This window comes from Sphaerulina musiva (assembly GCF_000320565.1).
Source record: "Sphaerulina musiva SO2202 unplaced genomic scaffold SEPMUscaffold_2, whole genome shotgun sequence".
Classification (NCBI taxonomy): domain Eukaryota; kingdom Fungi; phylum Ascomycota; class Dothideomycetes; order Mycosphaerellales; family Mycosphaerellaceae; genus Sphaerulina; species Sphaerulina musiva.
The window spans coordinates 2,987,662-3,013,360 of record NW_016017384.1 but is presented as its reverse complement, the minus strand read 5'-3'; the positions used below and the strand labels follow the sequence as shown (position 1 = coordinate 3,013,360).

Genomic DNA, 25,699 nt, shown 5'->3' with positions numbered 1-25,699 from the left:
ATTGCAGAGCCGATGACGTGAGAAAGCAGCACGCAGCGTGGTTGGTATATAATGATATATGTACAGTGAACTCTGAATTTCGCATCAGCATTGAGAGCTCCAGTCTTTTTATCCCACTGATCCCAGCAATGTCCTGTGACTTTAATAGCTACAGCCGTAGCGCAGGTGGTGGTCCAGCGCGTGGGCAAGGGCACACAGGGCACTACTACTACAGCACCAACCATCCAGAAGCGTCAGACTCCCTCGATGATCACCGTTACGAGTCAGTCCCGCGACCCCCACGGGAACCAGGCTACGTGCCCTACGAGGACACATATAATAGCCGCGATGCAGGACAAGCCGGGGAAGACTACTCGTCCTCCTCCTTCTTCTCCCCCTTTCCTCCTCCTCCTCGAGACCAGTTCTCCCCTCGCCCAGACTCGTTCAATCAAATGGCTCCGTATGATGACAATAAAGCGTATGCGCAGGAGCAGGACGCCTGGCAGCAGGATCACCAACAGAGAGCGTACATGCAAAATCGCCCTCCCCCTTCGGCCGTAGCAGCAGGGTATGGTCGTGGTGGGCGTAGGTCGGAGGACAGCTACGATGATCGGTATTACGACGATGATAGCGAGTACGATGATGATGATCGAAGAAGAAGAACCAGAAGAAGTTATCAAGACAGGAGAAGAATTCGGAGATATTCCAACGACGACTCAATCACGGAAAAGGCGCTGAGATACCCTTCCGACCCCAAGAAAGGGGGCAGAGACTTCTTCGGTGCTTCGGAAGGAGAACGAGGATTAGGTGCGAATCTGGCTGGATTGGCAGCTGGTGGATTCCTAGGAAACAAATTCGGCAAAGGCGGCGCGATTAGCACGCTTGGAGGCGCTGTGGTGGGTGCTATTGCGGCGCAGGCTGCGGAGCGGCAATATGCGAAGCGTAAAGAGGAGAAGGTATTTGTGAGGAGGAGTATGGGTGATCCCTATGCTGTGCCTGCGGGGCCATATCCGCAGCGCGGGAGGGACATGGACGATGTGAGGGAGTCGCAGAGGGACGTTGACAAGCCCGTTGGCTTTCGGGAGAAGATGAGGTCGCTCAGTAGGCGGGCCATGGCGCGGACGAGGAGTAGGAGTCGACCGGCGAGGAGGAGTTCGAGTGTTGAAAGTGTGGAGCAGGACCATTATAGGTGAAAATCGACAGTGCAAGGAAGTGTGAAGGGACGCGGTACGATTGCGATGATGTGAACGACTTACGACAGTGTGATGGGTGCTTTTTCGTTCTGTATCAATGGGTAACCGGTATTGTTATTATTTTGAGCATTGTTTGCTCGCTCGCTCATTTTGACTTTTTCCTGCCTCACATTCACTCCAGGCCGCCAAAACAACGCTCATAAAAGCTCACCACTTCACAGCCGCAGTAACAACAACACCGCCGTGGACAGCGCTCTCCTCCCACAGACGTCTTCCATTGCTGTCACCAAGTGAGTCATCCGCCGGCGCGCGTGCGACGAGACGAAAACGGTATACTGACACGTTCTCCTTGACAGCTCCCATTGCGACGTGAAAAATCCAGCGCCAGACGAGCAGCTCGCGCCATCAGAACACAGACCATCAGCATGCCATACTTCAAGTTTGACGACGACTCGCTTGAGCCTCGCGAAGTCATCCGACCCGACTTGACTCCCTACGTCGCCCTCTTGAAGACGAAGAGGACGAGATCTCGCCGCAAGCCAAAGTCATGGCCAGCGCCCGGTCCACGAGCCTCGCCAGCGCCCAGTCCACGAGCCTCGCCAGAACCGCCGTCAAGATGGACACGGTTGGACACACCACCGGCGCCGATCTCGTACCCGGCGAGTGTTGTACCAAGTCCGAGCAACAAGCGCAAGGAAAAAGGTGGATACTGTATGCGCTTCTCCCGCAGTCTCGATCGTTTCCACGAGTACCCAAACGTGTACGACGAGGCGCAGCGCGAGCCACTGCCAACTCTGCTTCGCCTGCCTGCTGAGCTTCGCGTAAGTTGCCCGCCTGCTGGCTGCTTTCTCTCTACATGCTCAGCTACTGACCAACGCCTTAGCAACACATACTCGACCTCGTCCTCGACGACAACGACCTCTTCGTGCCAAGGCCCAACACCTCGACTCGGGACCTCGCATTGTGCTGCAAGACATTTGAAACAGACTTGCGAGAGGTCAGCAAGCTGTGGAAGACGCGCGAAGAATACCTTCGTGCGCAGCCAATCCCACAGTTCCGAGCGGACATGGATGCCTTTATGGCAGACCTCCATGCGCCACTTCGTTCTGCTTCGCTGATCAATGCCAGCATCAGCCGCTTTCGTCGTGCTTCCTTGGTGAACACCAGGGTAACTCGTGGCAGAGTTACTGCCACTGAGGCACGACGTCGGCGGAGGATGCTGGCACGAATGGGCATGGCAAACATGAGAACGTCGTGAGAAGAGGAAGTTGTGCATGCACTCCATACACTCCACGGAGTGCATGCACAGGAGAAATGACCACGCTGCTGTAGTGAGAGGCAGGTGGTTTTCTCGCGGCAATGACCAGAGCGAGAGTCGTGTCCCGGGAGAGACATGTGATAGCGTATATAGAGCCGAAAAACCATTAAAAAAAAGCCTTTCGGCATCGAGAGAGTGAACCACTGCAGCCAAGACTAAAACATTCCGCTCTGCTGACATACACAGGTAGGTAAGGTATAATAGTCTTAATAGAAAATGACTTTCCCCTGTAAAAGCACGTCACTTCTACTCCTCCCGATCTCAACGCCGACCAACACCAACTAAAAAAACAATTGATTCACTCGCAGACCCACACACCAGCAGCAGCAGCAGCAGCAGCCAGCAGATGAAGGCGTAGGCCAAGAAATAATATAAGCCACCACCATATGCGTAGATAAGCCTTCTGGGCAAAGCAAAAGTCTGGAAAAGTCTCGAATACTACTCCCCGTAGCCAATAGGTATGTAGTGGAGGTGGTTTTGCGCCAGATACTACCCGATTCGGTTTAAGGTCTTGTACAGGAAAAAAAGCGCCGCGGATCCACATATCATCAAGACTTGCCCTGCCCTGCCCTGCGCCCTTGGCCTATAAGGGACCTGAAACCTCCATATACTACCTCCTACTGTAGGTACTCAGTCTACTGTACGCTCTATGGGTCCGTCAAGACCTGGTTCATCTCATTCATTATCCCTTTTTGCCACCACCGACGTACACTGACAATCAGACAAACTACTACAGACTGTGTATGTCCTTTTATGTCCTATCTAGCTAGGCAATAACCGGACTCGAGAATCAAGATGTTGTTTTTTCGATCTGAATGACGCCCCCCTTAGCGACGCCCTTCAACTAGCAAATCCTCCCTTCTCTGATATTTATTATTATTAAAAAACATCCTCAATAAAAAGAAAAGGACCGTCCCTACATACCCGAGCAAGCCACTACGGACTAGTTTCGTCGTACTAAAAAGAAAATCCTTGCGGGTACATACAGCGTTGACGCCATGTTTGGATGGAGCATTAATCCTATCCTACTGTACATACTACCCACCCGCTCGCCCTAAGGAAGTGTACCCTCCGACGTACAGTATAGGACTAAACTACTGTAAGGATCGATTTTCAGCTATGTATGTTTTCAGATTACTCTGTCTGTCTGTCTCTCTCGCTCGCTCGCTCGCAGCCTCGATCTCTCTCAAGTAAGTAGGTATTTCCGGCCCTCGGCCTGTTGGTTTATTTTCTTTTCCCTTGTTTCTCTCTCTCTCTTTTTATATTCTGTTTTTGCTGTCCGTGTTTTTATCTTTATCTCTCTTGACATAAAACGCATCCCGTGGTACGGCATCTTCTTCCTCTTCCTCCTCTTCCTCTTCTTCTTCTTCTTTCTAACATCACTTTAACTTTACTACTTTTTATCTAGGACAAGACAAACAAAATGCGAGCTACATCATTACACCTCCTAGCCGCCCTGGCGCGCCTTACTGCCAGCGCAGAAATCGACACCGAAGAACTCCCCGACACAGGCCTCGACACCTCCCAATGGGTAACAGGAGAAGTCCCTCCCCTAGACGACATGGTAAATCTCCACGACATGCAACTCGCCGCCAAAAACGCCCTCTCAGGCAAAAATTACGCCTACTACCGCACCGCATCTCTCGACGAAGTCACCTACAAGAAAAACCTCTTTGACTGGGAAAAAATCCGACTAAACGGTTTTTCTTTCGTGAATGTCTCCAATATTAATCTCCAAACAAGCATTCTCGGCCATGAATTTTCTGCTCCGTTTTTTATCGCTCCTGCTGCCAAAGCCGGAAAAGCGAGTAAAGGAGCCGAAACAAATCTCGTTCGAGCAGCAGGAGCAGCAGGGATTTTGTATATTCCTTCGATTTCTTCAACGTTGTCGATTGAAGAGATTAGCGATGCTGCTCTTCCCGGCAGCAACAACTCCACCTCCTCTAATTCTTCTTCCACCACCCCCCAAGTCCTCTTCCACCAAGAATACATCTGGACAAACACCACCCGCCTCACCTCCGAACTCCGACGCATGGAAAACTCCGGCTACAAAGCCCTCGTCCTCACAGTCGACAACGTCGGCGTCAACGGCATCCGCAATCGTCAAATGCGCTATTCCTCCGGTTTGAGCGAAACTCTCCACAGTGCAACTTTCACCATCGAATCTCTCGCGCAACTGCGCAATATGACGACTCTCCCTATCATTCCCAAGGGAGTCAAAACTGCCCACGATGTAAAATTATGCGCGGATTTGGGATTTCCCGCTGTGTATATTTCGAATCATGGAGGTCGGACGGTGGATTTGGCTCCGACGGCTGTGGAGACTTTGTTGGAGGTTAGAAGGCTGTATCCAGAGGTTTTTGATCAGGTGGAGATTTATGCGGATGGGGGCGTGAGAAGGGCTTCGCATATTTTGACGTTGATTGCGTTGGGGGCCAAGGCGGTCGGGGTGGGGAGGCCGGCGATGTTTGCGAATGTTTTTGGGGAGGAGGGAGTTAGTAAGATGATTGCGATTTTGAAGGAGGAGTTGAAGACGACTATGCAGTTGATGGGGGAGAGTGATGTGAATGCATATCGGGGGAATGGGACGTTTGTGAATACCAAGGCGGTTGAGAGGGATTTTTTCGGCTTGGCTTGAGGGGTTTGTAGTAGGGAGGGAGGCATACACATAGAGGTAGACTGAATTTATTGATTGGAAATATGTTGTTCCTGTCCTTCGTTTCTGTTCCTCATGGTACAAACACCAACCTCTCCGGTCCCGCATACTCCCATTCCTTCTCGACGTCTCCCAACTGCGCCACCTTAACCGGCTGCTCGGGAACATGTTGCATAGCCGCCAAGAGATCTGGCAATGCTTGACTCAGTGCTTCCATCGACCACGAACCCGGACCAGAGCCACGAATGGTAATGTCCTTGGACCTCAGCACATCACCGGGTAGCGTCATGTCTGTCGCGGCCAAGCCTCCGATATGGACGTACTGCACGGGTTTTGGTGTCTGCAACGACCGGAAGAGATGCATGGTGAGAGGTCCATAGATGTAATCCAGCACGACATCCACGTCATCGAGTTCACCAAAGTTCGTCTGCTCGACATTGCTCGCGATGGTGATGGTCTGATCGAGGCCGAGAGTATCTAGCGTCGCCTGACTGCGAGCTGCTCCAATGACCTTCTTTGCCCCCAGCGCACGAGCGAGTGGTATGGCCACACGCCCACTGGCGGAAGATGCACCGAGTACGAGGACTGTAAAGTTCTTAGGTAATGCCGTCGTCCTTGCTTTCAAGGCCATCCATGAGGACATGGCAGGATTGACGGCTGCTGCTATCTGTCGAGCGTCGACTCCCTGTGGCACTGGGTATAATGAGGACCTTGGAACATTGACATAATCTGCCAGAGATCCCGAGCTGAAGCTGACGAAGTAGCATCTTTGTCCTCTGTCGGTCACTCCTACGCCATCGATTCCTGGAATATGTGGGAGCGTGTTTGCCGAATAGTGCTTTCCTGCCGCCCGTGCCTGCACTACGCGATGGATTCCAGTGGCTTCGACTCGAATCCTGACCTCGCCGGCGCCAGGGGGAGGCAGCTCAGGCAAATCGACTAACGTAGGCTTCTCGCCCCATGCTCTGATCTGAGCCTGCCGCATCGTGGTGAATGGCCGCGTGTGCCTGATATTGAGATGTCTTTGTGGTTCAAGAGGGAGGAGGAGGAGGAGGTGGTGGTGGTGAGTGCGGCGGAGCAAGTGTTGATGCTGAGGTGAAAGATATATCACGCAGAGGTGTCGGCTCTGTCGTGAGACACTCATAGGCGATGCTCGCAGTCGTCACTGGCTACGAGGTAGGAGGTACTCCGGCCATGAATGAGGGCCATTTCGAGGCCGAAGTCGTTTTCGGGGCCGAACATTCGAACATGTGAACCTCCAAGATTATCATTGGCCGTGGAGGCTATGTCGAATTTCTGGTGCATGATTCTAATGGAGCAGGCCTCATGTTAGCAGTATCAAAATCCTTGAGGAGCGCAACGAGGATTCCCTAGTTCCACTACTTCCTGTGCTATTCCGCAGCCTGCATCTAATGAATTCCCTTGCAAGCCCCCTTTTCGGAGCCTTGGGGTACATAACTATGTACCTGTAATGCAGGTAGAGCAGCCTCTGATATTGTGACACATTCGGCACCGGCGGGAATGCAACGGAAGTTGATCATGGTCTGTGGTGAATGTGATGTTGCTCAGTCTGCCGTCATATTCATTAACAATGCTTGCCGAAGATCCCCCGTCTGCTTGGCATTGCCAAGCGGGACAGCGGCAGCACTGCACCATCACTCATTCCTGCTCTCCTGGCCAGCAACATGCCCCCTAACTACTCTGAGAACGGCCATGTATTGCTTTGCCTTACAAACATACATCGTCCTTCTGCTTGACGCTCCTATGCTGCGACCTGTTTGTCCATCTCTCGCCTTTGTGGCAAACGTGCAAACGTAGACACACAGGCGAAGGACATGCCCGCCGCATTTAAGAGGCGTACCAGGCTGGCTGAAGAGGGAGGAGGAGTAGGAGGAGCAGCACTGATTTCTTTCAAGAAACCAGAACGTGCAGCCTGCAATATATCAACTACAAAATTCCATTTCTGGGCGATATCGCAGCCACAACGCCAACAGAGAGCTCTGGCCACATGATATATAGTTCTAACCCCTCACATAAGGTACTGCTGTTTCACTGACCACACTTCCCCGCCCTTGGATCCAGCTGCGATTCAATACAGCTACCACGCAGCTATAACACTTGCAGCCCATTTTCTGAGTATACACTACACTATGAGCGACCTGTTCACGAGACCGACTAGATCGTTAAAAGGCAGGACTGCCATTGTAAGTAGAGTCCTTGTGATCTGCTGTACTGTAGATCAGAATACTACTGAGAGGATTCATAGGTCACAGGTGCTGGTGCCGCAGGTGATGGAATAGGCAACGGGCGAGCTGCAGCGATACTACTGGCTGAGGCAGGATGTAGCGTTGTATGTGTAGACCTCAAGTTCGACCTGGCACAACGCACCGTCGACTTCATCGACAAGGATGGCTTTGGCCAGGCTGTCGCCGTAGCGGCTGATGTCATCAAAGAGGATGACTGCAAGAGGACTGTGAGCACTGCTATCGACGCATACGGTCGCCTTGACATTCTGGTCAACGTTGTGGGCGTTGGTGGTGCGGTCGGTACGGCTGTGGAGGTCGATATGGCCGAATGGGCGAAGGGCATGGAAATTAACGTTGGCAGCATGGTGAGTCTGTAATGCTAGCAGCGGCCGCACATGATACTGATCGAGACAAGGTCCTGATGGCCAAATATGCCATTCCAGAGATGGTTAAGAATGACGGCCTGCAGTGCCGAGGATCTATTGTCAATCTTGCATCAGTAGCCGGGCTTCGAGGAGGCAATCCACATTTGTTATACCCAACTTCGAAAGGTGCCATTGTCGTAAGTGTAGATCTGGATTACAATAGAACTCGGCCGCAGTACGCTGACCCTGACCTGTTTCAGAACATGACGCGAGCAATGGCCAGCCATCACGCACCCGACGGCATACGTGTAAACTGTGTCTGCCCTGGCATGGTGTAAGTGAAGAAGGGGCCGGCCGTATAAAAACCTGCCCTCTGATACATGTGTTGTCCTGCTGAGATGATGATCATATGTCGATAACCATGCTGATCCTCAATGGTTTGTGCTAGGTATACACCGATGATGTACGCTTCCGGTATGTCTGAACAAGCTCGCGAGTCGAGAAAAAATCGGTCGCTGCTCAAGACGGAGGGAACGGGGTGGGATGTGGGCGCTGCGATTCGCTTTCTCGCTGGAGACGAAGCGAGGTGGTGCGTTGTCCGCGTTGTCTGTCCTCGGGAAATGATGATACTGACCATCTCACAGGATGACCGGAGTCATTCTGCCCGTAGACGCGGGTGCCACAGTCGCGACCGGGTCAGAGGTGCCGAGTGTGAATCCAGCGCCCTCCTCTGCTGAGCCGATGAGGGATCAGAGATGATTGATCATCTCGTCTCTACCTGACTGAGCTACCTCTACCTTCTTGCTGGACGCACGAGTGGCGCGTGAAGCAACTGGGCAGAAATGGACGTGACGTGACGGTGGAAAAGACGCGCCTTGAACGTGTACTCCATTGCCTAGCGTGCCTTCCTTCGCAACAGCTCTCCAGAAAAGTCGTCCTGAGAACCTATTCTCTTCCTCTTCTCACTCAACTCACTACCATCCACCGACAAAACTCCCTTCCATCGACTCACTACTTTTCTCACTGCCTCACACACACTACTCACTTCCATCACCCTACTACTTTTTCTCACTGCCTCGCACACACTGCTCACTTCCATCACCTTACTACTTTTCTCACTGCCTCGCACACACTGCTCGGCCCTATACAAAAGGCTTCCCTCCACCACACCCCTCCCTCAAAACAACATCACCCACGCACACGATGGGCGTCTCCAAGAAGGAGACCATCAATCCCAGACGGGGCGGCAGCCGCGGCGCTCAGAAGAGCGCGGCGCGCACCTCTGGCGCCGCCTCTGACGGTCCTTCGGCGTCGAAGAAGGCCAAGAGGAGCATGAAGAGCGGGAAAAATCCCTGGGAGGGTATCCCCAACTGCCTGGCCGGCAAAAGTGTGAGTTTCCCCCCTTTCTCCTGGGCCTGGTCCGCCACCAAGCATCTCTAACTAACACTCGTGGCAGTTCCACTTCTGTGGCACAGGCATGAAGCTGACGCTCTCGCTTCTCGCCCTGACTGCCGTTAACCACGGCGGCGCGTTGGAACTCAAGCTGGAGAACGCCGACTTTGTCATTATTGGCAAGATTGGCAATAACCAGCAAAAGACGATTACCGAGAACGCTCTCGTTACTCTGACCGAGGCCGAGTTCAAGGTAAGCAACTATAAACCTAAGCTTATTATCGAGTCTACGCGAACGCGCTACGTAAACGCGATATAGCTATTGAGCGTAACTAATTTACTTTCTATAGGAATGGATCGAGACCGGCGACGCGCCTACTTAAGTCCCCGAGTCTACTAGCTATACGACAGATGTATTAGCTATATCGTTCGATTACGACTACTATAGCTAAGAAGCAAGCTACGCGGATTGGTTGTAATAGGGGCATAATATGAACATACACTAGCTCGGCTACATTAGGGGGAGGCTAGCGTTCATACCGTTACAAACATCTTACTATCTAACCTTAGTTCGTCGTTTTTCACTTCACATGATTACTCCGCTACATATCGATATAAACATCCTTACTACGCCCCAAAACGCTAATCAATCAATCAACATCACCTCAGCTCGGTACCTTACTTCCCTCCCCTCTTACTCTAGACGAGAGAGAGAGAGCCTCACGACCCAAAATTCATCTTGAGCGCAATCGTCGGTTCTCGATCCTCACCACCACTACCCTCCTGCCTGCCGCCTCGACGATTACCCGCCTGAGATTTCAAAATCTGCTCCATCAACACCTTCTTCGGCCCCGACATGGCGCCGATGAGATTACGAAACGTGGCTGGTTCCGTCGCGGCGAGTTGGAGCAAACTCGATGCGATGCTGTGATGAGCACTCGGCCCCGCGTTGCCCGCATACACGAGGAGGGTGTGAACGAGGAGGACGACAGCAGCAGGTTTCTGCTCGGGTGCGAGGCGAGAGACGGTAGAGGTTAAAATGGGGGAGACTACAAGCTTGGTTTCATCGATGCCTTCGAGATCGGGCGCGTCGATGAGAAAGCTGACGAGGTGGGAGAAGGTGAGTCTCGGGGCGACGGATTGGCTGATTAAGGTGCGATAGCAGCCCGCGGAGACTTTCGTCGTCGTGGGCGCCGCGAGACACTCGCGGAGCTCGTTGATGAAGCGGATCACGAGAGGATCTTCGGGGCCGAAAAATTGCTGTGCAGTGGACAGCAAGATCGTGATGGCGAGGAGCGTGTTTTTCTCGCATGGGAGACTCGCTTCACTCTCACGTGTCTGCGCGTTCCGCAAGATGGCCAGCATCCGCTTCAGTGCGCTGTGAATCTGTTGTTTGGTCTCGGGTTGTTTATCTTCCGCCAGACTGGCCACGAAGCGCCGGAAGATGGGCAAAGCTTGTGGCACAACTGTGGCCTGACAACTTGCCGTACCAAGAATCGTGACGAAGATGTGCAGTATCGAAGCGTGCAGATCTGTCTTGATGATGGAGATGAACACCTCGGATACATCGACTAGGGCCTGAAGGGCGGCACGAATGAGGTTGATCGCCTCCTCGGATGTCTCGAGATGCGATGCAACTGGTGTGTCGGTCAAACCTGGTACCAGACCTGCGATGACAAGTATGATGATGCGAGTAAGCTCGAAAAGCTGTTCGATATCCTCAGACAAGTCCTCGCTGTGGTTCGCGCCCTGTTGTCCTTTTCTTGACGACGGATGCACCAAGCATAGGTTACGGGCAATCTCGATAATGATTTCCTGCATGGCCAGGCTCTCGGTCAAGACCATACGATCTAACAAGTCCATCGTTTCTGCAAAAACGACTTCCTGGAAAACGGCCATTCCGGAGACGGATGGTCGTAAGATTTTCTTCAGCGCAGCGAGGATGTCCAGGTTCTTCTGTCGCACAAGCACATCATCGGTTCCGCTCCGTACGGCGAGTGACTCAAATGCCAGGCCGTACAGCACGAAGAAGAACGCCACAGGCTCTTCGCGATAGTTGATGCCTGCGTTCTTCTGTGCAATACTGTTGGCTGCGCCGGACTCGATTTTGGCAGTGTCAGTATCTTTGTTGTCGAGAGCATCAAACACGAATTGGCTGTCCTCGTCAATCAAGCTAGCGATGGCGTCTACAAGGCTCAGCCAAGACGCTTGATAGAATCCAAGGAGTGTTTCTCTGTTGAGCGCAGCATAGACCATGTCGAGGTCGCCTGATGTTGCTGGCGTGGCTGTGGTTGCTGAGATATCAGGCTCGAATCGCAATCGTGAGTACTCACGGAGAGACGAGATCCATAGAGGCACCAGTTGTGCGATATGCGGCTTCACAATGTCCACCAGGTATTCTTGCTCGCCACTCGCCATCTGCAGCTCCGCCCATGCAGAGAAGACCGCCATGCGAACCATGACTTGGGCGTTTGATGTGAGTCCTCTGAGGTCTCCAATCGCCGCAGTTTCAGAGTCACGCGAGAAGCTCTCGAGAGCAGAAACAAGCGTCTTCAGGATACGACCCATACGCTCAGCATCTCTGACAATGCCCGTGGCAATGAAGGTCGCACATACGTCGACTGCAGCAGCGGCAAGTTCAGGCGAGGAATCTGCCGCGAAAGCTGGTGTCAGCGCGGAGCTAATCTGTGCCTGATACTGTTCAAGGAGCATGGCTTCTGCAAAGTCCGGATCTGGTGTTCTGCCGAACATCTTGAGAACCTGATCAATGATTTGCATACCAACCACCCGCAGAGCAGTCACGCCAGCCGTGGAGGCAGAGAAAGCAATGCGGATGACATCGGCCACTTTGTTCTGTAACGCAGCCTCTCCTGGACTGTCATCACTGATCGCGGCCTCCTTTCTGATCATAGCTATCAGATTTCGCAAGCATTCCATGGCAAATAGCCGCACTTGCCATCGCATGAGCTCCTGTGCGGACGACGGAGCTTGTGTATCGTCTTCCTTCTGAGCACCAGCCGTGACGGCAAACCCAGCGACCTCCTCGTCCTGAAGCTCCGGTCCAGCAGTTGATACGGGCCCTGCGGTTCTAGGCTGTTGTTCTGACTTTACCACAGTCTTGGTCAGGACGGTATTGCATCTCTCGATCCAGTCTCCAGGATCACTGGTGCCAGTCTGCTGCAGCCAATTCAAGAAGATATCCTGTATCGACCTCTGCCCAGGGTCCAAATTCAAATGCTCCCATAACCGTTCCTCGAGGCCAGGACGAGCAGTGCGGATGATTTCTGGAGCATCCCGACGCATAAGTGTGAAGAGACCGTGTAAAGCTACAGATGAAATTTCTGGAGACATAGAGTCCGCGTCATCTTGAAGGCGTCGGACGTACTCTTCAAATTGCAAGTGGCCGGGAGCATACAGCGAAAGGTGTTCCCAACAACGCAGACTTTCGAGCAAGATTGAGACGTCTGATTCATGCGAGAATAGCCGGACAAGAGTGAGGATCATGTCCCGAGCCTTGGCCATATCCTGCAAGTCTGGACCCAGTACATTGATGACTGCATCAACACCACGAGCAATTGTCGCAGTGACAGGCAGGCCCATGGCCATGTTGGACGACGCCTGTGATGCGGATTCCTCGGTATGCCCATCTGAGACATACAGTTGGCAGAGCATACCAATCGTGCTGGTGACATAACCCGAGAAATTCAGCCCAGCGGATTCTGCAATCTGCGATAGACTATCAAGCGCCCAGAAGTGCACAAGAGGATGAGTATCCGCCGCCAGTGACATCAGTATGCCTACAATATTCTTCATATGCAGTCCAGCTGCCATGCCACCAATCTGGGAGTGTATATGCGCGAGCGCACTCGCACAGCCTGCTCGTACATGAGGCTCTCTGTTGTTTACAATAGTCTCGGTGAGCTGCGTGACCTCCACGCCAGTGAACGCGGTACCTGAGCTCGAGCACAGCCTGCCGAGCGCTGTAGCTGCCGTGCTGCGAATACTCTCATCCGGATCCTTGACGCAGACGTGCAGTAGGCTCTGTAAAGACTTCTCAGTGTTGGCGCTTTGAAGATTGCCTTTGGCAGAGCCAATGTCGCCAGTCGCCACTCTGAGTGCTGTAGACAGCGCAAGTGCCACGTTTGCCGTAATTGCAACCTTCCTGACAGGATCTTTCTGCAGATTCGCGCCCATCGAAGAAGCCATCTGCTCCAGCGTGCTCTCCTGGACTCTAGGGCTCTGCAGTGGCAAGCAGAGTGCGAAAGCCGCGATTGCCGAGTCCACAGACTCTGTAGCTGGCGGTCCAGATAAGTCTTCTTCGAGATTGGTAGTCGGCAAGTAACAGCATGTCGGATCGTTCTCAGCAGCTCGGCCAATGGGCGACAGAAGTGTCTGATCAATCTCTGACTCGACATCGCTTCTGCTCGTCCAATGTCGCTCTAGCTTGCCGCTGATGGGGTTGAGCAGGTCCAGACCCCTCGCTCTCCCGTTGACGCCAAAGCCATAGTTGTCACCAAGTTCCCATATGCTCTCGAAGGCAGCGGTGGCGCTTGCAATCGCCGCACTGAGAGAAGTTGGAGCATCATACTCCAAATCGGAAAATGATGCAACTGCTAGCGGCAATATGCTGGAATGCGCTGTCGACTCGATACTGCCAGCAGGACTGAGACAGAGTAGTTGTGAGAAGCATTCGAACACACGCCGCCTTACCATGACTTCGTAGTCCTGCAACTGTAGACCTGCCTTCAATCTGTTCGCAGGTTCGTCGCTCGTCTTTTTCGCCGGAAGATTTTGAAGAAATGTCACTGTGTTCTCCAGCATCCCTGCAAGTCTTCGGGAGACGTCCGACGTCAACAGCCGCTGGTTATATGTCAAGAAGGATTTGATGGCGCCAAGAGCGCATTCTCGCACATGAGCCAGATAGCTGACCTCCAACATGTTCCTCTGAGTCATGTTCTCCTTCAACATTGGTCGAGGGAGGGCATTACGCCACAGGAGCATGAGCTGTGACAAATGAATCTTGACGAAGTTAGGGCCTAGAGACATCAGTCCCCCAATCATGATCCATGCCACCTGCAGCTGGCAGGAGGAGACTCTAAGATCTGAGCTTCCACTGGACTTCAACAATTCGGTCGCGGTGTGATGCACTTGGTCGTAGACATCAACCGAGCCATACAGTGGATGCTGGCTGGAGGTGCTCAAGACGGCGGCAAGACCATAGGCATATGCGATACACCTCCGCTGGCTTTGTCTTTGACCACCGAGCAACTTCAGTTCTCGCTTGACACTGTTCATGCAGATTGTGAGAGCAGGAAGAAGCTGTTGCGGGCAGGCAAGAGTAAAAGTTCGGAGTGCCTGAGAAGTCTGAATCTGGACTGTGAAGCTCGGATGCTGCAAGACTTGGAGTAATCCCTCGCGACAAAGTTCTGCAATACTGCCGACCGCAGTATCAAGGCGCAGTATGAGGGATTGGAGAGAACTGATCGCACCGGTCAAGATCGCTTTGGATGGCTCAGGACGTTCCTTGACAGCCTGGGGGAAGTCCTTGATAATATCGTTGAGTAGGAATCGACAAGCATCCAGCTGAGCCGTCTCACCCAGCATTGAGCCTACTACACGCTCAAGAATGACGCGAACAAACTTGCGGGCCATAAGTTGGCGATACTGATTCGACTGCCAGCCTGGGTAATTCAGAATATCAGTGAATAGATGGCGAGCAATGTGGTTGTAGTTCGCCTCTACGACACCAGCACCCAGAGCTTTGAGCAGTCTGACGTAGCAAACAGCGACTCCTGCTCGTAACCGATTTGAAGTCGAGGATTTACAGAATAAAGAAGATAGGATCTTGAGTATCTCGGGTAGAGTGTACGATAAAGCGGTAGTCGACTTATCAGGGGCAGGTGAAGACGCTCGCTCCGCCTCTTCTTCCAAGTCTTCAGGTTTCTTGGACTTCTTCGGCTTCTTGAGCTTTGGTATAGCATCTTTGTTGGCTATATCTGTGTAACTTTTCGCCAGCTGTGCGGCTAGGCATGAAGCTGCGGCGTGACGCACGGGGATAGAAGAGCTCTCCAGCGCTTTGCCTATTGCAGTCTGCAACTTTTCGAAGTCGTTGGAGTTGTCGAAGTATGAGCTACATTGTACAAGCTGTTCGAGAGCGTAGCACGCACTCGTTTGCACCAGCAATGACTTGTCGACACCTGCAGCATTCCTAGCCAGTTTCCACACAGTTCGCCCGATTTCCTCGTCGATAGCGACAGTAATTCCACGTGCGATTCTGCCTGCAGCTCGGAATATAGCGCTCCGAAGCCCAGCATCGTTGGAGGCCGCCTTCAGCTGCTTCAATATTGCAGAGCATGCCAATGGAGAGTGACTGATGGCACTATCGCCCGCAGTTTCAAAGACTACTCCGAGGCAGTATACCGCCGCATGTTTGGTCCTAAAGTCCCTCTCCTTGCCCGCGCTGACGATTGCTACGAGATCTGTAATGGTCTCAAACAAGACTCTTCTGCTTCCTTTTGCAAAGATGCCCGCGAAGCTTCTCCCCAAGTTCTTCCGTATGACCCTCGTAGGCGCAGGAGCAGCCAGGCTAATCACTTGTAGGAGCTCCTTCTTGACTGTCCCTTGCTCAGCAGTGGCTTGGTCGGCGGTGAGTTCTTCGACATGTCGCGCAAGGTCCGCGGTAAAGGTCAACAGGTACAGTCCCTGCTGTTCAGTCGGGAGAGCATGTAGCTTCTTGACATCAAGCTCGTAGGCTGACAACTCGCGCTCGCCATTTGTTGCTGGCGCAGATGGCGCTCCATTCGATGCTGTTTTGGTTGCTTTTGTAGCTGCCGTCGAGGGTGTCGCGTCTACATCGGCCATGGTCCGTTTCCGTATATATTCTATATCATGACCGGAGTCCCAAAAGTCGTTGTCGTCAATGCATGCGTCGTGGAGTCGTGAAGGCAGTTCAGGAGATGTCAACGGCTGCAACAATGGGAGAAATACAGCGGAACGAAGCCGCTGTAAATAGAACTAGAATACCTATAGCACTAGCTGGTAACTACTGGTTTCTCGCAACGCCAATTAACATGCACACATAGAGGAGGAGACAGACCGAGAGGAATCACAATGGCCCCCAGCAGAGGTGCCACGCTCATCAGCAGCCACGTCGCTCGATTCATCCGTCTTCCATCCCCACGATGCTGCTCTCGCGGCTTGACGACGAATGCCGCACTCCGGTCTGGTCACAGCCGCTGGAGTAAGATCCAGCACGACAAGGCCAAGGTGGATATGCGCAAGAACAAGCAACGCTCCATCTTCGCCGCCCAGATCGCACTCGCTTCGAAGCTGAACGGACCCGATCCCAACACCAACCCCCATCTCTTCGACCTCATTGCCCAAGCTAAGCGTGAAGGCTTCGCAAAGGCTTCTATCGAAGCAGCCATAGCTCGAGGCCAAGGCCGGAGCTTGAGTGGCGCCAACTTGGAGACGGTCACCGTCGAGGGCATCCTGCCCAATAACGTCGCTGTCATTGTGGAATGCGAGACGGAGAGCAAGCTCCGAACATTAGCGGAGGTTCGACTCGCAATCAAAAGTAATGGAGGCTCAGCGACACCGACGAGCTACCTCTTCACCAAGAAGGGCGTCGTCACTTTCCAGAAAAAGGACGGCGTAGGCGTTGACGAAGCCTTCGAGGTTGCCCTAGAGGCTGGCGCGACAGATGTGGACAGCGACCCGGATGGTAGGATAGTCGTTTCGACAGAGCCCTCGGACTTGAGTGCTGTAGGAGATACGATTGCACGAGCGTTGGATTTACAAATTGTATCATCTGAGGTCATATGGGATCCCAATGAGGACACCAAGGTTGAGATACCAAGTGAAGAGGCGGCGGGTGAATTGAGTGACTTCGTGGACGAATTGCTGCAAAAAGAACAGAGTGTTCAGTCGATTTCGCTAAATGTGTCTCAAGGAAAGCTGGACAGTGAGATATGGAAGGACTTGACTGCTCGATTCAGCCGGTAAAGAGTGCTTGTACAGTAGACGGGAAGACAGAAACAAAGCAAATCGCGTGTAATGCATAGAATGTGCACGAAGCATACTGGGGACACGGCGCTACTTGAAGATTTGGATATACATGGTGGCCTGCCCACGATGGCAATGCTAGCCCTACAGACGAGGGCTGCTCAGAAGTCTGCAAACAAGTTGTATTGACTGTCGTCTAAAGAATATCGAAGACTTAACAGATCTCCTCTGCTCTGCGGAGATGCCGCCACAGTCTGAAAGTCATAATCCAGGTGGACGTGCAAGTCTCCCAACGAACACATCGACTTGTATACGAGCGATTCATCCGCTCTACCCGTCGACTCAGCTCAGCTTCAATTCCTTCTCGCCCTGTTTCGGCGGAATAGGCTGCTGTTTCGGGAGCGTTTCCAACGGCGTGTTGCTGGTCACCAGCGAGATATCCCTGGCGGTATACCTCGTGCGGTAAGGCTTGCCAGCCGCAAACAAGAATGACTGAGGAAACCCAACGTCAAAGGGTTCCGCATCTTCAATCTCGTCGATTTCTTCTTGTGTCAGCTCCACCCCAAGGCCTTCGATATTGCCGCGAAGATGGTCGACTTTGCGTCCTCCCACAATGGGAAAGACGTTCTGAGATATTTGTGTCAGTCACTCTCTCTGCTCAAAATCATGGTCTACCTGGGAGAGAAAAGGAATAAGAAAAGATCGACTCACCGGCGCCTTGTGCATCACATATGCCAAAGCGATACTAGTGATGATAGTACCCTTCTTATCCGCCAACGCCTTCAACTTGTCCGCAATCCTCGCATACTTTTCGTTATGCGGCCCCATCTTTCGGCCCTCGCGGTTCGGATCATTATACTCATCACTGGGCTTCAACTGGCCACGACCCAGTGCACCCCAAGGTGCCAAGCCCATACCTTCCGCTTCCACCATGGGCAGTATATCCCGCTCAAAATCACGAAACGCACACGACCAATGGCCTTGATAGACGCAGAACGGAGTCAATCCGTGAAAGCGAGCGTAGTCGTTACATTTGACGACCAGCCAAGCTGGTGTGTCTGAGATGCCGAGGTAGAGAACTTTTCCATTCTGAACCATGGCATGGAGACTATTCATGAGCTCTTCGATGCTGGTGGTGAAGTCCCACCAGTGGACATAGAGGAGATCCTATAGAAGGGATGGAGTCAGGCCATAATCCACAGCTGCCAGGAAACATGTACTACTCACAACATAGTCAGTCTGCAACTTTCTCAGCGAAGCATTCAGCGAAACTCGCAAGCTCTTCGAATGATTGCCTTGGAAATTCGACTTGATTTTCTCCGTAGCTTCTGAGCCCGTTCGGAAACCGGTGGTGAATTTCGTAGCAATAACCATCTCATCACGGTTATTTTTCGCTTTCATCCATTCACCAATCCAGGTTTCACTCTCTTCAGCCTGGTAACTGCTACTGTTAGCCAGTCTCTAGGAAGTTGATGCGGAGGAGAAGAAAAAAAAAATAGGCTTACTTGTTGGCAGTATCGATGAAATTGCCGCCATTCTCGTAGAAGAAGTCAAGCATTTCGAATGCCGTCTGCTTGTTGCATTCGCCCAAGTAGTCCCTATACATGTATAAGTTATGATTGAGGCAGTTAATCTATTCGACCAGCTCCGGACTGCAATAAACCGAATCTCACTTACTTCCATCTGCAAGAGAGGTAGAGAACATGAAAATTAGCGACTGTGTCAGACAAATTGGTGACAAGTTCTACTGGTAATTCCTTACGCATCGCCAAAGTTCATGGCGCCTAAGCATAATGGGCTCACTCGAACGCCAGCTGTCGGCGAGAGGATTCTGTGATACCCAAGCAGGGACTTTGGCTTTGGAGCGGGGGGAAATAGAGACATTGTTGAAGTCGAATTCAGCGGCTGGTGTGGGAATGAATGTTCAATGAAGAAGACATCATAGAACGAGGGCCCCTCAAGCTACATGTATATGCTCATGGCTACAGGTAGCATTCACCATAAATCCGCCTATCTCCGATCGCCGTCAGGGATACAACTTTACACGCACTACTACTGGTGATCACTCATATCATGCAACTTCTGCATGGTACGTTGTTCTACAGCGTACTATTGATTAATTCATTGGTGACATTATTCGGCCCGAGAAAGAGTCGGAGACAATTCTTCTACTGCTGTTTACGAGGGGGAGGGAAAGGCAGCAAATTGCGAGTAGTCGTCACGTAAACGGAGCTTGTTTGCTGTAGGTCGGTCATCGTTACGAGAAATACGAAGTCATGGTGTTCCACTAAGAAGGCCTGTGGCGATGATCTGTTCATCTGTCTGCTACGGCAGACTCTTTCGGAATTGGATTCTTCGCAGAGAAGTCTAGACAAGGCACAATCACCACGGCCTTTGCCGGCGGCGCGAATCTTGAAGTATAGCAGACACACAGGTCCTACGGGGATCCGAAGGCATTTCACATAGAAGCGGTATGTCGTGTATACTCGGTCGTCCCTGAAGTCAATCGGAGCTTGTTGCCAAACAATGTCAGTTCTGAGTGACCACATATCTGAGTACAGCCTGCGCATCTCGTCGAATGCGTTTCAATGATCATTAAGTTATTGTTGTCATGCGTAGAGTCTCTCATATCTTTCCGGCAATGGACGACAAGAATCGTTACCTATAAACGCCTGGAACTCCTATCGCGGATATCGGAGCCAGCCCATAGGCCACGCAGTCAACCCATGCTTCGTACCAATTCGCCCGACCAACACCTACTGCAGCTTCCCTAAATAACCGGGTATCGAGAATGGAATGTGCCGTCTAGCAGCATTGTCCTTTCTTGGCGTCACCTCCCGGTGGGTTGCTAGACGATAGTGGTATCGATGTGCCCTGTCCAGGCGCACCAGCACTGCCTGCATCGTTGTCGAGGGCCTTTGAAGACACAATTCCTGCAAGTCCATCAGCATCTCGTGTGCTATGAGCACAAGTCATGTTTTAAGGACTTACGGTAAATCTCGGTCAATTCTTGCTGGAAGGCAAGCTCGACGTTGCTCGCATCAAGGGCAGAAGTCTCGATGAAAGACAATCCGTTCTCTGCAGCGAATGCCTTCGCATCATCTGTAGGCACAGCCCGAAGGTGCCTCAAATCGCTCTTGTTTCCCACAAGCATAATCACAATGTTTCTGTTCTCTTATCAGCATTCCCGCATCGCGATCACGCGGAGTGTAGTCCATCCTTACGTATCAGCATGATCTCGCAGCTCCTTCAACCACCGGGTCACGTTGTCGAAAGTCTGGCTTTTGGTGAGATCGTAACAGAGCAGGGCGCCCACAGCTCCACGGTAGTAGGCTGAAGTGATGGCGCGGTAACGCTCCTGGCCGGCGGTGTCCCAAATCTGAGCCTTAATGGTCTTATTGTCGACCTGGATAGATCGGGTCGCAAATTCGACGCCGATAGTGGACTTGCTATCGAGGTTGAACTCATTGCGTGTGAATCGAGAGAGCAAGTTGGACTTTCCGACGCCCGAGTCTCCTATGAGCACCACCTTGAAGAGAAACTGTATGGGTGATATCAGCGGCTGACTTCCATCTCATACTGCCGGGTTGCGCACATCATATTCGTCGTTCGCCATGGTCGCTATTGCAGCCTAGTTGTGTCTAGCGGTGGAGGGGTCGTGCGAGGGCGGCGGTGAGTGAGGTCGAAGGTGTCGGCTGAAGCGCGGAGAAGGTGACGGGAGAGGGCGGTAGTACGTGATGAAGCCGACAGAGTGTGTGTGTGGCAAGTGTTTGTGGTGAGTGTTTGCTGAAGTCGTCAATACAAGTCGTCAATAATAGGGTCCGGTCATGGTTGCTCCTTCTTTGTCTGAACGACGTTGCCTTGGCGTCTAACAGGGGTCCGAGCTTGCCACGTGAAAGGGAGTCGCTCAGTCTCACTACGGTAGACACTTCCCGTCCTCTTTGCTTTAGGTAGAGGCTTTAACGCTCTTCGATATCGCCGTCCACCCCCCACTGTGCACCCTTCGACCCTGATCTCTCCTGGACGCTGCGGGACCCTTCCGATTCTAGCTACCACTGGAAGCAGCCGTGTCCGGAATCATTTCGAGAAAGTCTATTCCGAACTTCACCATTGGCAGCTCTGGCCGCTGAGCGATACCAGTATGGTATAGGCTCGAGGAAATTCACCTGCCCCATGTGCACATATCCCGAACACAAGTAGTCCTCTCCCACCTTCCGGACCACCAGTATGGCCGATTCAGACCACGAGTACGACGAGGATGATGATCTCCAGGTCAATGGCGATGGCACAGGCAAAGGTCGAACCTTGGCGTCGCGTCCGAAAGCAAGAGCTTTGGCGAGATGGGAAGAAGGAGCCACTGGAACTGGTGATCTCCGTCAAGGGGCAGATGGAAACCTATTGGAGGTGCTGGGTGGCATTGAAGAAGCCGCAAAAAGGAAACGGTAGTCCATTCATTTGTGCTCCCTAGTTGAACGCCATTCTAACTGTATGTAGGCTTGTCAAAGACACTACGCCTCTTCAGCGTGGCATCATTCGACATACAATTCTAATTTTGGATCTTTCATTGGCGATGATGGAGAAGGATCTGCGTCCTACTCGATTACTTCTGACCCTCACATATGTAATTGCGTTCATCCGCGAATACTTCGAGCAAAACCCCATCTCACAGCTTGGAATCCTTGGCATGCGGGAAGGACTGGCCATTCGAGTCAGCGACATGTCTGGCAATCCAAATGACCACATCAACGCCATCAAAGCACTTCGAAGTACGGATCCTAAGGGGAACCCATCACTGCAGAACGCGCTCGAGATGGCGCGAGCAGCCCTCTACCACACCCCATCGCACGGCACGCGTGAAGTAGCGATAATCCTCGGAGCCCTACATACCTCGGATCCTGGAGACATTCATGACACCATCAAAGCCTGTATCAAAGACAAAATACGCGTGAACATCATCGGTTTAGCGGCTCAAATGTTCATATGTGCCGAGATCTGTCGAAAGACAAACCAAGGCGACACGAACTGCTACAATGTCGCAGTTGACGAGGTCCACTACCGTGAATTGCTCATGTCAATCACGACACCACCTGTGGTGCGTGCTTCGGACGTTGAAGCGCAGAAGCGAAACCAAGCTGCACTATTAATGATGGGCTTTCCGTCAAGAATCGTCGAAGAAAAGGCAACACTGTGTGCTTGTCATGGTAATCTCACCAGAGGTGGTTACCTTTGCAGCAGATGCAAAGCGAAAGTCTGCAACCTCCCAGCTACATGTCCGACGTGTGAGCTCACGCTTATCCTCTCCACGCATCTCGCGAGATCATACCACCATCTTTTCCCCCTGCAGAACTGGGACGAGGTCTCTTGGAAACGAGCCCAACAAAAGAGAAGCGTGCAGTGCTTCGGATGCCAATCTCCATTTCCTGCACTATCTGGCGGAATAGACGGAGTCGATGGCTCTGCAAATGGACACAGCCGGCCCAAACGGGCAGAAGGCGCATCTGAGTCATCCCGGTATGAGTGCTCGACTTGCCAGCAGCATTTTTGCATTGATTGCGATGTGTTTTGTCATGAGGTGGTTCACAATTGCCCCGGCTGTCAAAGCAACGCTCATTTGCCAGGTATCGAGAACGGGGCGGCCGAAATGGAGGTTGCGCCAAGTTGAGCAGGAACACCAGTTCCAGTCGCTAAGCAGTAAATGATCAATCCCAGATATACGAAGAGCTCCCTGCCATGAAACATGTGTTGGAGCATCATATACGCAAGTAAAACCCGGCAATGCGCGTTTGGAGAGGTGCAGTGGCGACGCGCCGGGGACTGATACGTAGCAGAGATCATTCCAGCCCAGAAGCATCGATGATCAAGTACATTGGATGTACCAGGTATCAGACAGGTTCCACACGCCTTCCGACCGATGCTGGCAGAAGTCGTAGTGTTCGCGTTCGATTCCATTGAGGTGGATGATGCAAAGTACAATACCTAATCTATCAGCAAATTGGATGACCCAGTAACACCACCTCAATTCCGGTACCCAGTCTCACTTCAACACTTCACAAAGCCAGTGACCACGAAATTCCGGTACCCAGTCTCACTTCAACACTTCACAAAGCCAGTGACCACGAGAAAGAATCAGCGAGAAACGCGAATATGCCTCCCGGCGGATATTCGGTTCGAGAGACATTGTGCACCATGTACAGGTATTCGTAACAGGCTGCGGGGTCGAGCAGTGAGGTACATGTATATTCATGATCCCGAATCAATTTCCTAGAGTACATGTACATCCGCAGCTCATCTCCAGTGGTCGAGCCAGTTCTCCAAGAGACATTTCACGGTATGCCGCACCAAATGCTGAGATATTCTTGCTCAAGCCCGTTCATGCGCCAGTAGGTTCGTTCTGGCGTTTTTGCTGTTCCGTTAGCCCAGTGCTTCCTCGCACACGGAATAAGTCCGGTGTCTGCCAACCCTAAGTCATGCTTCGCTATTCCACAACATGCCCGGCCCAACGTATATACGTGCGCAGCAGATTCTGTGCTGATGACGGCGCTAAAGGTTTGAAAAGACCCCAGGCTGTGTTGTGCACGCGGCCAAGCGAACGAAAGACGATGCCTGCACTGTCCCCACGCATGCACAATGCCAGCACGGCAATGAGAACTGCAGCCCCGGTCCATCTGGCCGGGCGTCGGTAACGGTATGCAAGCGCTCCTATGCGCTTCCGGGCACTCACGAGTGCGTCGTACCTGCGTATTTCGGTTGCGTGCTTTTCGAAAAGCTGTTCGCCCTCTCGGAGCGACTGCATGGAGAGTGCCTGGGGATTCGGAGTCGTCTTGAGCACGGAGTTTGAACTTACTCGTCGCCAGGCCCCATTCGGCAGTCGCTCTGGCGGATAGCGCCCGAACAGAGTCCGTGTCCCGTGGATCAGGTTCTCGAGTTCCAGTGGCTTGGGAAGCTTCGACAGAATGGAGTGGAGCATTTCGGGCTCATCGTGGTCTATCTCCAATAATTCTTTCTTCCTGGTCATGACAATCTGCGAGAAGATATTAGCCCAGCATACATCCATATGAACTCAAGTGGCGGTGAGGCATACCGTTGCAAACAGATACACTGGCATTACAGCTCCACTCGCCAGCAGGTAGTCAAACAATCGCACAATGTCTCCATAGCCCTCGATGTCGTGCGCATATAAAGTCAAAGTGGCCGCAAGGGCAAAAAAGGGCGCTGGTTGATAGGCATTGGAAAGATGCCGATAGAGATCGGGATCTGCCGCATACAGTATGGCCGGAAGAAGGTGAAGGTGTGATTCGGCACCCGATAAAGTCGGAAGCATGAAGTCTCGGATGCGTAGCAGGGAAAGCCGGGCGACAGCCGGTCCCGTGGCATCGGCACCCAGGACTAAGAGCAAAACCTGGACGATATCGTGGTAGCCTTGAAAGTAGCAAAGCATAGGATGCTGACGCAATACGGCGGTGATCACCGCGGATAGTTCCTGCTTGCGTTCATCCATTTGTTTCTCGGACTCGTCTGTGCAACGATCAGAGTCAAACGATGTTAGCTCGTAGTTGTCGTGGTTGGAATATGTAGTTTCTTACTTTCAGGATAATACACAAATGATCTGTTGACGTCCAGCCGAACTTGGTCTTCATCTCTATGACGGGACAAGTCGTGCCAGTTCCGATTCGCAGCGACTTGCTTGTTGCCGCTGTGGACGCCCAGTAGAATTGGCCCTGGCACAAGTGTGAGCGTTTATTGCGTAGCTGCAGCATCGACGATGCCCGAGAGAGTCCAGGAACTTACATGCTGTACGCCGCACTTCGTCATCCACCAAGCCCTTTTCCGAGCAGGCCAATTCGCACAGAGCTTCCAAGTCGCGATCCCGGCATGCCGAGAGAATGCGCGCGATTTTGTCCTTCTCGTCGCTGGGCGCCTGCTGGACGTGCACCGCCGTCGCTGAAGCCCGCTCGAGCTCCGCGCTCGAGGAGGTGTCGTCTCCAGTGACACCACGCGCTGGCTGATGATGATGATGTTGCTGCTGCTGCTGCTCAGCTGCTGGCACTGCTGTCATGGCGGGATTGGCGGCCTTGGTATCCGTAGCGAGTCCCGCAGGCGCTGATGCACATCCTGCGTGTCTATGCCCTATGTACAGTGTGTAGGATATGTTGGTTGTGGAACGTGCTCAAGCAGCATGCTCGCTTCCAGGACCATGGATGACGGCGAGGTCGTGAATGAACAATCGGCCAGACTTTCTGTGTCTGATGAGTGCCCTTTCCTCTCACTAGGTGTACTGTAAGGTACCTCTCTGGTGGTGCAGCATGGCCGTGGCAGGTGCGAGGCGGTGGCACGCGGCAGGTGCGAAGGAGAAACCCTGCTGTGTGCTCCCGCTGGCGTCTGCCGACGTCCCGCCGCCGCGAAACCATAACGCGTCCTGCTCTTTGCCTTGCCAATCCTCGCAAATCCTCGCGAATCCTCCGACGACCACCTGCACAGTGCACTACACCAACCAAATTCCGCCCGTCCGTCCGTCTCCTGCACGTGCATGCGACGAGCTGGGGGCG

At 52.6% G+C, this 25,699-nt stretch overlaps 12 protein-coding genes across 12 annotated transcripts; 7 read left to right on the top strand and 5 right to left on the bottom strand.

The window, feature by feature from the left end:
- Positions 1 to 128: 128 nt before the first annotated feature.
- On the top strand, positions 129 to 1,172 carry SEPMUDRAFT_106140 (uncharacterized protein; the record flags this gene model as incomplete). Its single annotated transcript, XM_016900616.1, has 1 exon — positions 129 to 1,172. One exon carries the CDS (start codon positions 129 to 131, stop codon positions 1,170 to 1,172), a length of 1,044 nt encoding a protein of 347 aa, XP_016764078.1.
- A 425-nt stretch (positions 1,173 to 1,597) lies between these two features.
- On the top strand, positions 1,598 to 2,586 carry SEPMUDRAFT_61349 (uncharacterized protein; the record flags this gene model as incomplete). Its single annotated transcript, XM_016909559.1, has 2 exons — positions 1,598 to 1,993; positions 2,056 to 2,586. The coding sequence occupies 2 exons, from the start codon at positions 1,598 to 1,600 to the stop codon at positions 2,428 to 2,430; spliced, it is 771 nt and encodes a 256-aa protein (XP_016764077.1). The 3' UTR covers positions 2,431 to 2,586.
- A 1,327-nt stretch (positions 2,587 to 3,913) lies between these two features.
- On the top strand, positions 3,914 to 5,128 carry SEPMUDRAFT_154644 (FMN-dependent alpha-hydroxy acid dehydrogenase; the record flags this gene model as incomplete). The annotated part of the gene is made up of 1 exon (XM_016907573.1): positions 3,914 to 5,128. One exon carries the CDS (start codon positions 3,914 to 3,916, stop codon positions 5,126 to 5,128), a length of 1,215 nt encoding a protein of 404 aa, XP_016764076.1.
- A 91-nt stretch (positions 5,129 to 5,219) lies between these two features.
- SEPMUDRAFT_131529 (GroES-like protein) lies at positions 5,220 to 6,131 on the bottom strand (the record flags this gene model as incomplete). The annotated part of the gene is made up of 1 exon (XM_016902433.1): positions 5,220 to 6,131. The coding sequence occupies one exon, from the start codon at positions 6,129 to 6,131 to the stop codon at positions 5,220 to 5,222; it is 912 nt and encodes a 303-aa protein (XP_016764075.1).
- A 1,165-nt stretch (positions 6,132 to 7,296) lies between these two features.
- SEPMUDRAFT_61340 (NAD(P)-binding protein) lies at positions 7,297 to 8,775 on the top strand (the record flags this gene model as incomplete). The annotated part of the gene is made up of 6 exons (XM_016909558.1): positions 7,297 to 7,350; positions 7,413 to 7,757; positions 7,808 to 7,954; positions 8,018 to 8,091; positions 8,206 to 8,346; positions 8,402 to 8,775. 6 exons carry the CDS (start codon positions 7,297 to 7,299, stop codon positions 8,514 to 8,516), a joined length of 876 nt encoding a protein of 291 aa, XP_016764074.1. The 3' UTR covers positions 8,517 to 8,775.
- Positions 8,776 to 8,960: 185 nt separating this feature from the next.
- Positions 8,961 to 9,532, top strand: SEPMUDRAFT_106135 (uncharacterized protein; the record flags this gene model as incomplete). The annotated part of the gene is made up of 3 exons (XM_016900615.1): positions 8,961 to 9,146; positions 9,214 to 9,402; positions 9,500 to 9,532. The coding sequence occupies 3 exons, from the start codon at positions 8,961 to 8,963 to the stop codon at positions 9,530 to 9,532; spliced, it is 408 nt and encodes a 135-aa protein (XP_016764073.1).
- Positions 9,533 to 9,786: 254 nt separating this feature from the next.
- On the bottom strand, positions 9,787 to 14,263 carry SEPMUDRAFT_147678 (ARM repeat-containing protein). The gene has a single exon (XM_016904454.1). It carries the CDS (start codon positions 14,208 to 14,210, stop codon positions 9,870 to 9,872), a length of 4,341 nt encoding a protein of 1,446 aa, XP_016764072.1. The 5' UTR covers positions 14,211 to 14,263; the 3' UTR covers positions 9,787 to 9,869.
- Positions 14,264 to 16,247: 1,984 nt separating this feature from the next.
- Positions 16,248 to 19,037, bottom strand: SEPMUDRAFT_154640 (Aldo/keto reductase; the record flags this gene model as incomplete). The annotated part of the gene is made up of 6 exons (XM_016907572.1): positions 16,248 to 17,780; positions 17,865 to 18,320; positions 18,381 to 18,594; positions 18,659 to 18,751; positions 18,831 to 18,836; positions 18,916 to 19,037. The coding sequence occupies 6 exons, from the start codon at positions 19,035 to 19,037 to the stop codon at positions 17,496 to 17,498; spliced, it is 1,176 nt and encodes a 391-aa protein (XP_016764070.1). The 3' UTR covers positions 16,248 to 17,495.
- On the top strand, positions 16,260 to 17,153 carry SEPMUDRAFT_106133 (YebC-like protein; the record flags this gene model as incomplete). The annotated part of the gene is made up of 1 exon (XM_016900614.1): positions 16,260 to 17,153. The coding sequence occupies one exon, from the start codon at positions 16,260 to 16,262 to the stop codon at positions 17,151 to 17,153; it is 894 nt and encodes a 297-aa protein (XP_016764071.1).
- Positions 19,038 to 19,628: 591 nt separating the features above from the next.
- On the bottom strand, positions 19,629 to 20,938 carry SEPMUDRAFT_147676 (ras GTPase Rab11). The gene is made up of 4 exons (XM_016904453.1): positions 20,749 to 20,938; positions 20,378 to 20,694; positions 20,145 to 20,320; positions 19,629 to 20,086 (listed from the first exon to the last, which is right to left on the bottom strand). The coding sequence occupies exons 1-4, from the start codon at positions 20,767 to 20,769 to the stop codon at positions 19,959 to 19,961; spliced, it is 642 nt and encodes a 213-aa protein (XP_016764069.1). The 5' UTR covers positions 20,770 to 20,938; the 3' UTR covers positions 19,629 to 19,958.
- Positions 20,939 to 21,330: 392 nt separating this feature from the next.
- SEPMUDRAFT_147675 (uncharacterized protein) lies at positions 21,331 to 25,326 on the bottom strand. The gene is made up of 5 exons (XM_016904452.1): positions 24,942 to 25,326; positions 24,737 to 24,871; positions 24,235 to 24,668; positions 21,648 to 24,174; positions 21,331 to 21,595 (listed from the first exon to the last, which is right to left on the bottom strand). The coding sequence occupies exons 1-4, from the start codon at positions 25,207 to 25,209 to the stop codon at positions 23,629 to 23,631; spliced, it is 1,383 nt and encodes a 460-aa protein (XP_016764067.1). The 5' UTR covers positions 25,210 to 25,326; the 3' UTR covers positions 21,331 to 21,595; positions 21,648 to 23,628.
- Positions 21,381 to 22,815, top strand: SEPMUDRAFT_106130 (TFIIH basal transcription factor complex, subunit SSL1; the record flags this gene model as incomplete). The annotated part of the gene is made up of 2 exons (XM_016900613.1): positions 21,381 to 21,595; positions 21,648 to 22,815. 2 exons carry the CDS (start codon positions 21,381 to 21,383, stop codon positions 22,813 to 22,815), a joined length of 1,383 nt encoding a protein of 460 aa, XP_016764068.1.
- Positions 25,327 to 25,699: the final 373 nt, after the last annotated feature.

What these genes read in the sequence shown, in the direction of transcription:
- SEPMUDRAFT_147675 (XM_016904452.1), bottom strand. Translation starts at nt 25,209, where the DNA reads ATGACAGCAGTGCCAGCAGCTGAGCAGCAGCAGCAGCAACATCATCAT. An exon ending in CGAAGTGCGGCGTACAGCAT is followed by an intron (nt 24,872 to 24,941) that starts GTAAGTTCCTGG and finishes CACTTGTGCCAG; the next exon opens with GGCCAATTCTACTGGGCGTC. An exon ending in ATTTGTGTATTATCCTGAAA is followed by an intron (nt 24,669 to 24,736) that starts GTAAGAAACTAC and finishes ATCGTTGCACAG; the next exon opens with ACGAGTCCGAGAAACAAATG.
- SEPMUDRAFT_147678 (XM_016904454.1), bottom strand. Translation starts at nt 14,210, where the DNA reads ATGATTGGGGGACTGATGTCTCTAGGCCCTAACTTCGTCAAGATTCAT.
- SEPMUDRAFT_147676 (XM_016904453.1), bottom strand. Translation starts at nt 20,769, where the DNA reads ATGGCGAACGACGAATATGAT. An exon ending in TGGCGAACGACGAATATGAT is followed by an intron (nt 20,695 to 20,748) that starts GTGCGCAACCCG and finishes TCACCCATACAG; the next exon opens with TTTCTCTTCAAGGTGGTGCT. An exon ending in CTGCGAGATCATGCTGATAC is followed by an intron (nt 20,321 to 20,377) that starts GTAAGGATGGAC and finishes ATAAGAGAACAG; the next exon opens with AAACATTGTGATTATGCTTG.